The sequence below is a fragment of the Pteropus medius genome, unplaced genomic scaffold (assembly GCF_902729225.1).
Source record: "Pteropus medius unplaced genomic scaffold, Ma_sr-lr_union100, whole genome shotgun sequence".
NCBI classification, from domain to species: domain Eukaryota; kingdom Metazoa; phylum Chordata; class Mammalia; order Chiroptera; family Pteropodidae; genus Pteropus; species Pteropus medius.
In genome coordinates this window covers 10,417,325-10,427,337 of record NW_024356249.1, presented here as the reverse complement: position 1 = coordinate 10,427,337, position 10,013 = coordinate 10,417,325, and the positions used below count along the sequence as shown (strand labels likewise).

Sequence of the window (10,013 nt, the reverse complement as noted above, 5' to 3'; positions counted from 1 at the left end):
GTCGTGGGAGGATGGGGACAGGGCCTGGTAGGATCTTGAGGCCGGGAGGCTAGGGCTGCTTCCTGAGGGCCGCGGGGGGCTGAGGACGCAGACCAGCGGACAGCGCGGGGGCCTGTCGGGGCTGGAGCATAGCAGCATGGACGAGCTGTCCCGGGAGAGTCCGCACAGCGAACCGGATGAGGCGCTACTGCCTGCGGGCCAGGCTCCGGGAGAGGGGAGTTCCGGGGGCGCGGGGGAGCCAGGGGCCTCCTTAGACCTCCCACTGGGCACGATCCTGGTCTTCGCCCCCAGCGAAGAAGTGCTGTAGAGGCTGAGCCCGGGCAGGGCTTCCCCAAAGGCAGGGCCCTGGAAGAGGCTGGGCGCGAGCAGGGCCTCGCTGCAGAGGGCCTCCTCGATGCTGCGCCGCAGGTTGATTGGGGAAGGCGGGCGAAAGTCCACGGTGTAATCACTGCAGGGGGACGAGGCCGGAGAAGGGCCCGGGTTGGCCTCCGCCCCATCAAAACCCTGGCAGGCGCCTCCTTGGAGTAGGAGGTCGGGGCCCGGCCCTGCCAGGGCACATAGCTGCAGCAGCTCCGCGTCACCACGCGCGATGGCGCTACCCAGGTGCTCCTTGTCCGGGGGCCCGGTGACCCAACGTCCGGGCAGCAGCGGGGCCGCGTGGCCCGGGGAAAAGCGGAAGAGCTTGGCCCAGCAGCGTGGCGGCACGCGGGGGCTGCAGAGCGCCGGGTAGAGGCCCAGCAGCGCCAACGGGAGCGCGATCCCACCTCGCCCAGGCGCAGGCCTAGCTGGAAGGCCCACCAGGGCCAGGGCCCCTCCAGGCCAGGCTGGCCGCCATAACCCAGGGCGTGCAGCACCTCGTAGCCCTGAAGAGCTCCGCTCAGCAGCCCGAAGGTGCCCGCCACCGGGGCCGTGCGCGCCGCGCGCCGCCAGGACTCCCGCGGGGCGAAGGGACTGCGGGCCTTCGGGAGAGGGGTGGTGCCTTTGAAGCCTGACCCTCCCAGGGGCGCTCCAGCCCGCCGCCGCCGGCCCCCCAAGCAGGAGAGCGCCAGCAGGAGCCCGGAGAGGAGGGCGGCGAGGAAGGCGTGCAGCCCGCGGGAGGCGAGCCGCAAGGGCCGCAGCGGGCGGTGGGCGGCGCTCCCAAGGGCGGCGGCCGCCGCGAGCCCCAGCCCGAGGAGCAGCAGCGCCGCCAGGCCGGCCGGACACCGCGGCGGGCGCGGCCGGGCCAGCAGCAGGCAGGCCAGGCCCAGGCCGGCGGCCAGGCAAGGCAGCGGAAGGTCCTGCAGCAACAGCCAGGCGAGCGCGGGCAGCCGGTCGCGGTGCCCATAGGCGTCGTAGAAGAGCGGGAAGGCCCGCGTGGCCCCGGCTGAGAGCAGGAGCAGGTCCAGCAGCGCCAGGCAGGAGGCGCCGGGTGGGCAGCGCCAGGGCAAGAGGGCCAGAGCCAGTAGTGCCAACAGGGCCACCAGGCCGAAGAGCGCTCCTACCCCGTACACATGCGCCTCCCAGGCGAGACCCCAGCGAGCCCTGGCCTCTGCCCAGTCGGCCTCCAGGGTCAGGAAGAAGAGGGGCAGTGGGGCCGCAGGAGGCTGTCCCTCGCGTTCAGGAAATTCCCCTTTGCCGCAGGACCCAGGCCCACACTCTGGCCGCAAGGAAGGCTTCCCAAGTTTGGCCGGAGAAAGGTCATTCGGGCCAGAGGTGGGGATGGTGGGGTCTGTGGGCAAAGAACGTTTGTCTGAGGCCATCGCCCAGCCCATAGTCTGTATGCCAGTCAAGGTTCTCATAGCATCCGGGACACACTTGTCTTAAACTTTTGGCCCCTCGCTTTCCTCTCCCCCATCAAACTCCTCATGCTACTTTCAGCCCTCATCCCTTCTCCCACCCCTCCCGCCCCCAGCTCCCTGCTTTGTTCATTTCCCTTCATAACTCTGTGACTCTACTGCAAAGGGTTTTTCTTAAGAAGTCCCAGGATTTTACAACTGGAAGGGACTGTGGAAGCCCCCTCTAGTTCAATCCCCCACTAGAAAGAAAGCTTCTTAAGAACAAGTATTTTTGTTTGCTTTGCTCACATCTGAATCCCCATGCCTAAAATGGTGTCTGGCACAGAGTTGGCACTGAGCAGATATTCGTTGACTAAATGAATCCTCTTGTTTGTCAGATGAAGACACTGAGGGTCCACGAAGAGGCAAAGTGATTTGTCCAAGGTCACAAATTGGCAGGGCTACTACTAGAATCCAGATCTGAGCACCAGTCTGAGCCCCTTTCTACAATTCCAGAGCCTCTTCATAATACTAGTTTGCTTCTCTCTTGCTCTGTACCCCTGACTCCCAACTCCCGCCTCAGTGCTAGAAGAAGCTTTCCCTGCCCATTTTCAAGTGCTTCTCCATTCTCCCTGTCTCTTCAATAAAAGCCCCTACATACACACATACACACACGCACACACATGCACACTTGTACACATGCATACATGCAGGAGGGTGAGAGGTGAGATACTCCTGTCCCCAGCACCCCGAGAACACCTTTCCTATTCATTGGCCTTCCTGCCTGCTATACCCTTCTCTCTACCCACAGCTGTGAACCTCATCCTGACTCAGTCACAAAACCATTAGTCTAAGGCTCTTAATACAGGTGCATGCCCCTTTGGTTCTAGTCCATTTTATAGAAAGTAGCATTGAGATGGACTCTGCTGGGGCTTGAAGTTACCCTTGAACTTCTAGGAAGGAACAACTGGGGAGAGCATAGTGAGATAAAATGCCATCTTAGTCAGTGAGGCCCTCAGGGTTTGCTCTGGGGTTTGCTAACTCAGGCCCCTAGCCCCATCCTGTGCTTCAACATCTTCCCCATGTCCTATGGGAAAGGGAAGTCAAGTAAGAGAGGTCGAGGAGTAAGATCTCTAATTCACTCTCCTGGAGCAAGAGAGGAGTTAGAAAGAGTTAGATTCAAGGATTCTCTTCATGACCATGCAGCAATGGAGGATGCTGGAACCGGAACCTCTCCCTACTCCACCTAGCAGACTCAGCAGAACTGTGGCTTCAGGCAAGGGCAGAGGGAGAAAGATGGTGGCAAAGGATGCGGACAGCCTGGTGGGAATGGGGAGATGAAGAGGAAGCAGATGTAGAATGCGGTTGGGAGGGCGGGGTGGGAGACTGGGGATCTGCTGAAAACCAGACTCCTGCCCCAACTACCTGGCCATGCCCAGCCATGCCTCAACTGGATAATCTAGGAAGACCCCTCAGCTGGACAATACAAGAAAACCTCAGGAGGACCCCCACCCCAGGCAGTGCCAGCTCAGGCTGGGGACATGCAAAACAAAGCAGTCCTGAGAACAAGGAAAAAGACTGCTTCTCGGCCTTTTGGCTACGATCAAGTATAAAAGGAGTGAGGAGGGCAGAAAGCGGCTCTGGAGAAAGAGAAGAGGAAGATAGAATCAGACAACTGGGGAGGGCAGAGAGGGAGCAGCCAAAAAATTAAACATCCACAGCTCACTGCCTACTGCAAACGGCAGCTTGTGCCCTGCCTCCCGTTCCATCGCATTCCTCAAGTCTGAAGTGGCGAAGAGTACCTACTGCACAGGCCGCTATGAGCACAAATGGACAGTGCGTGCAAAGCTGTTTGGAGTACCGGTGCATAATAACCATTCAATATGTGGTTGTCATTGGTGTCATCATTATAGGCTAATGTTTATCCCTCATCATCAGTTTGTGTGTGTGTGGGCGTGACCATTTCTGGCTTCAAACTAGTTCTTTATTTAACTTACAAAAGGGCTGCTGTCCCTTAGCACATCCTAAACTTGCTTACAAAATCAACAGTTAGTCAAATGAGTGAACATCAACGTATTGTCTCACTTTGTGAACCCTGCTTGAAGAACACTATTTGAATGGCTGGGCATCCCTGAACACCTAACAAAAACACAGCCGTGAGTTAAAGGAGGATCCCTTCAACTGGGAACAGACAGCTTGCCGATCAGAGGCAGGCATCAGTCTGGTATTAGTGGCATCAGACACACACACTCTCTCCCTCACTCTCATTCCTTGGTCTCCTCAGACGCCCTTGCCCAACCCACTTCTACAAAGTGGATGAGTTTGTTTGGCCTTTCCTTGGCCTTGGTGGGCTCTGCAGAGAGGCAGAGACCATGCCTGGGAGCCCCACAGCCTGTGCTAGCCTGCCGCCCCACACACCTCTTCCCTGCTCATTGTTCAGACCAGTGCAGCTCTCAGATGTCTGCTCCTCTCCTCACGGAGGGCCACAGAAAGCCCTTCCTCTCATCTCTGTCCCAAAGCACTATGGCAACTAGAATAAATTTCAACATTCCTTAAGAAGCCAGAAAAGGAATTAAAATAAATAAATAAATAAGCGAAGTACAGGCACAGCTCAGGTGTCAGAGGAACGAGTTCTGAACTAGAAGCACTGCTTCCAGGGGGCAAGGCATGGCTAGTGTGCCCAGCACCGGGCCACGTGTGGCTGGGAACAGGCAAAGAAGACCTAGTTTCTGCCTTTGAGGGGTCCACTTGATCTCACTCCTTTCGAGGCTTCCCCAGGAGCCCTCAGGTTCCCCTAGAAAAGCCCAGAAGATAGTGACTTCCTAAGGTCCCTCTTGTGAGCAGGCCTCATTTACAAGATTCTCCCACTCTAGCCCTGTGGCCCCTCTTGACCTCAGGGGCAAAAAGGAGGAGATGGGATGTCAATATGAGTAATTGGTGAGGTCAGAGCTGGCTAGGGAGGAGTCGGGGAGAGGGGCCAGCTAGATTTATGGAAACGTCAGGCCTGATTATCCACCAGCTGCCCAGATCAAAGGGCTGGGGGATCTGGGCTCCACTGTGGATGCCGGAAGCTGCAGCCTGTTCAGTGGCCTGGCCCCATCCCTTTCCCCACCCCCACCTCCAGGATTACAGAGGATTGATACTTTTTGTAAGGGCGACATTTGAAATATTTAACAACTGGAAATGGCACAAGTGCCAGCCAGGATGGTTAGGGAGTGGTGGGGAGCGCTCAGGGGACTAAGTGCAGTGAGTACTTATCAATTGGTATGAAAGTCTTTCAAGGTGTTAACGACCTGTACAACTCTTTCTGTGTGTAGTGGTTGAAGCAAAGGGGACCTAACGCAAGGGAAGAGAAGCCCTAGGGTCAAAGGTTAACCACATCTAGGTTAGAAAGGTCCTAGAGGAGACACAGAGAGACTCCCTATGTCCCCTAACTGCTTGACACTGCTCCCCACACACACTGCTGGCTTAAGTAAGGCCCCCTGGCCTTCTCTCTAAGATGCTTATAGCTCTCCTGGGTTTATCCAAGAGGAACAGCCAGGAAGAGGCTAGGTTCCTGCAACCGTCAGTGTGGAGGGGGAAAAAGGGTGGTATGAGTGAGCTGGGCTGCCTCTGCTACTGTCCAGACTCATTAAACCTGCCTGGACAGCACTGTCACCAAGGCTGACATGGTGCCAGCTATCATTCTTCCCCAAGGCCACAGAGCCTGCCCCCAACCCCACAGAAGATCCTGCCACTGCTACGCACTGGGCTGGACAGGGAAGGGACAGCAGGCCCCTCACCCACATGGCCAGGAATGCAGTGATCACGCAGGAGTGAGTGAGAGTCAGGTGCTGTGTTAAGCCTGGAGCTGGAAGAAACTGGGGGACCAGTGATTTCCACTGCTGAGCATGTTCCTTATCGGGAGGGTAGAGGCTGAGAGGATTCGCAGCTACAGTTTCTCTACAGGGTTTCTCTAAAACCCTTTTTAGAGAAAAGCTGGGGCCTGGTGGTCCCTCTCCATGGCTCCTTCGGCTTCACCTAGCAGGACCTCTCCCTAAGCAGTGTGCCTTCTGTCCTGTGGGTTATGTACTATCCCATCACATCCTGAGACTAGGGTTGCAGTGTCTGAGAGGTAGGGTCTGGAAGTGTATTTGGGATGCAGCAGTGGAAGAAGCAAGGTTAACAGCTGCTATTTAATGAGCTCCGACTTCGTGCTCATAATAACAAGATAGGTACTAGTATGAAACCCCAGATACATAAGAAAATTTAGGCTCGGAGAGACTAAATGACCTGCTGCGAGGTCACCCAGCCAGTTAGTAAGTGAATTGGGGTTCAAAGCCAGGTCCCAAGCTCCCAGAGCCCCTGGTCTTTCATCTGCACCACCAGTTTGTCTATGTGCGTCTTCTGAAAGGCTCCCTTGAATGAGGATGGCATCTGTCTGCTCAAGGTCTTCATTGTTTGGCTGTTGAGGGGCTCAGCTCTGCCCGTATTTGACAGCATGTCATGTCAGATCAGACAGCAAAAGAGAGGGCCCCAGGGTTGGGTGGGGGTGGGGAGACAAGCCAGGCATACTGGAGCAGAGGGTGGGGTTGGTGCTGAGCCTATGGAAATCATGGAGGAGATCCTGTGTCTGTTTGCCCCTGATATATTTGTCTATATCCTGCTTTGCCTGTGATTGCAAAATTCCCAGGGGACTTTTACTTAACTCTGTGTGGGGCCATCCCCAGCAACACTTGTTCTCAGTCCGTTAATGTGTATCTCCATGGTAATGACATCATGGTGTTATGATGACAGTGAAACAAAAGGGTCCCAGAATGCCAACGGGTGACTAATATGTAGTATGTGCTCAATAAATAACTGTCAAGTTCAAATGAGTTGGACACTTACCTAGCGATGCTGTTGCAATCAAGGCAGAGCTTAGGGAAGCAGTTGGGTCTAGTAGGCCTGGGCTTGGGAGTTTTCTCTCCAGGAAGGATGGGGGCGGGGACAGAGTGGTGCCAAAGAACCCTGCAAAGGGAGCACATGGGGTTTGACTGCCATCTCCTCAGCCGGCCTTGGCCCCTAGGGCTTTGGTGAAAAGCCTGTTCTTCCCCGAGCTTGCTCTAAGGGAGCCACTGTCCCAAGAATTGTAGCCTCATGTCCATCAAGAGCTGAGCTCCAAGGACCAAACCAGATTCAACATGGCAAAGAGGGGATTTCCCCCTGTGAGCAGTGGCCCATGTCCCAGGGCCTGGAGAAAGCAATGCTGGCCTCCTTTGAGTCAAGGAAGAAAGGAAGGCACCGATTAGGCCCGTAGCACAGTGTCTGACATGTAGAGGTTCCATTAATGTTTGTTGCAATGAAATAAACACTCACCTGGAGAATCTGAAGAAACTCCAGAGGCAGAGCTTGGGGATGCAGTTGGACCTGGGGGGCTCAGGCCTGAGAAGTTCCGGAGTGGGGACAGAGTAGTGCCAAAAAACCCTGCAAAAGGAGCCCGGGCTGAAGCTTCCTCCTACCTACCAGGCTGCCCAGCAGGGGCTCTCCTCAGGATGAGGTGAGTACTCACCAAAGGGTCCCAGGCGCCCAGCAATCTCTGCCAGGCTGGCCCGCAGACTGGGCAGCAAGGGCAGCATTCGATGCCCGAGCGTGGGGGCTGCACCGGCTCTCAGCGCCATGTCAAACTTCAGTTCCAGCTCACTCTGGTGGGGCCTGGGAGCACTGGATGGAGGTGCTGTAGCTGTCAGAGCAGTGTCCCAGGTCACAGTGCCCGTCCTGGGCTGATAGAGAGCAGTGGGCTGGTCGGTGGGCCCAGAGAAGGGGGATGTGGACTCTAGAGACAGGGAGGAGGCCCAGGGCGTAGAGCTGCCTTCAGCAGAGCCCCACTCAGGGACGGAATTCCCAAGGGAGCCCACCAGCAGTTCCAAAAGGGGGTCAGTCTTCAGTCCACTGGCCACTTCTTTCTCTAGCTCTCGGCTTGGCCCAGGAGAAAGTGGCTGGGTCTCTGTGACAGGGCTCCCCCAGGCAGCCGCAGGTCCCCGAAGGTGCAATTTGAAGTTAAGTCCCAGGTTGAGAGACAACATAGAGGCCTCGCTCTGAGGTGGTGGGGTCAAAGTGGTGAGAGGGGCACCTGGGACAGAAGAAGCAGGCTGGGGGCCCACAGGAACAGCAAGCAGGACCCAACAGAACAGCCCCAGCCCCAGACAGCCATGCCCTGCCATGGCCCCACCTGGCCTCAGACGGCCTCGGTGGGCTGGCAGCTCAGTTCTTCAGCACCTTTTGAGCACGGAGGTCCTGGAGAGACGAGAGGCACTATGAACCCTGGGATGGAACGCACCAGAGAGAGGCTTCTGATGACAGAGAAGCAGGTGGGGGCCGGGGGCAGGATGCAAAGGATTCTGCCCAAGGAGAGTTGCCAGCTCCTTCCTCCATCCAGGCCCCAGCACAAATCTCTCCCCTACAGTTTTCCTTCTCTTCCAGCTCAGGCTCCCTCTCCCTAAACCCCTGCCTCCCCCACCTGCTCAATCTGGGGACTAGGATCTGACTGCAACCAGCTGCCCTCATCCTTGACTGATAGCAGAGGGGGTGGACTTGACTCCCAGACTCAGATACCTTCCCTCCCTCTCTCTATTCTCCTTTCCACCCACAAATATTTATTGAGGCTACTATGTTCCCAGCACCCTTCTGGCAACATAACTGCGAATAAGCTAACCCTCACAGATGAGTTTCAACTATTCCCACCCCCATCTCGGGCCCCAACCTAAGATGTTAGCCGTCTACTCACTCAGACCCAGGAGCACAGGGCCCTGGGAGAGGCAAAGCAGAGGGCTGAGTGATCTGGCAGAGATGGAGAAGGCAGCCCAGCTCCCTGGTCTGGCAGAAGCTCTATCCCTTCAGCCTCCCCCTCTTTCACGGGGCTTGGCCTGCTCCCTTCCCCTTAACCTTAGGAACACTGTGGGGAGGAGCAGCTTGGCCATAGCTGGCTTCCTGGGGAAGATGGCCAGGAAGGCCGGCTGGGTGAGGGGCTGCTGCAGGAGACTCCTATTCCCTCCCTGGAACCCCTCTCCCAGCACACACATCTGGTGGGGGAAGGGGAGGGTGAGCCAGGAACACACGTGTACCCGGCACCCTGACATCATACACACGGCCACATCTAGCACCCATGACATACTCACCCACTCACCCTTCACACAGCCCTGCACACAAGTGCACGCACATACACGTTGGGTCCTGCTGAGCCCCCCTCCTTCCAACATGGTTTCAGACACAAGCTCTGTGAGCTCCTAGCCTCCCGTCACACACACACACACACACACACACACACACACACACACACACACACACAGACCTGTCTCAGACACACAGTATTGCATGTAGTCACACATACCTCCCTACACACTCACATTACTCATACACACACACTGTCATCTCAACATTAATACCCTACATGCCTACCTTGCATGTGCACAAGTGTATCACACACACACACACACACACACACACACATAATAATACTTCATGCTTGACCAGTTGACTTGCTCTTCTGGTTCTCCTGGAGGGTCTCTGCTAAGTCTCCCTGAGAAGGCGGCACTATGCTGGGTGACGTTCCGAGCGTCTCGCCGGTTCTCAGCTGACGCCCTCCGGTTGTCCTGGCGGCTGCGGCTTCGCCAGCGCCTCTCTGCCCTGGCCTGGGTCTGCCCGCCTGGGCCCCAGGTGGGTGGCCTGCCCGCGGCGCGCCTTCCTGCAGCCGCTCTCCTGGCTAGAGCCCGCTGCCCCCCAGGGCCACCTCGCCCGACCGGGTCCTCCTGCCTCTCCTCCTTTGGTCCCGCCCTCCTCCCTGTCCCACCACCGCTGCAGTGTCTGCGGTCCGCCTCCCCCACCCCGGCCGGGCCTCCCTTGCCCAGCCTCGTAGCCCCCACGCCGCGCGCTCGATCACCCGGCGCTGCTACCGTGGCCGGCGCGGGCACTCGTTTTCAGCTCGGCGCCGGCAGCCACACACTTCACATCGCACACACATCTATTCCACACGCACGCCTCTTCTGGAAACACACCTGTGTTGCATGTTAACGCGCGCGCGCGTATGTACACACACACACACACACACACACACACACACACGGTGCAGCCGACCCCAGGATGACACCCCAAGATGACCCACTACGTTTACTAAGCCGTGAGTGGAAGCGTAATAGGCACTTCACACCTCTCATGAGTCCGCACCACAGCCCTGTGGGTGTCCCCCATTTCACGGATTGGTAAACTAAGGCTCAGAAAAGAACGAATTTTTCCAAGATTACA

At 57.1% G+C, this 10,013-nt stretch overlaps 2 protein-coding genes across 2 annotated transcripts in view; both read right to left on the bottom strand.

Moving 5' to 3' along the window:
- Positions 1-105: 105 nt before the first annotated feature.
- PRRT4 (proline rich transmembrane protein 4) lies at positions 106-8,009 on the bottom strand. Its single transcript, XM_039860566.1, is given in 5 exon segments — positions 106-448; positions 1,482-1,708; positions 6,624-6,743; positions 7,092-7,199; positions 7,285-8,009. Coding segments are annotated over 5 exon segments (1,305 nt in total). The 5' UTR covers positions 7,937-8,009; the 3' UTR covers positions 106-250.
- LOC120600978 (proline-rich transmembrane protein 4-like) overlaps positions 7,882-10,013 on the bottom strand; it is a 6,880-nt gene continuing 4,748 nt past the window's right edge. Inside the window, exon 4 of the mRNA XM_039860565.1 lies at positions 7,882-8,009. Within this exon, the coding sequence (XP_039716499.1) occupies positions 7,951-8,009 (59 nt within the window). The 3' untranslated portion in view covers positions 7,882-7,950. The remainder of the gene's footprint in view (positions 8,010-10,013) is intronic.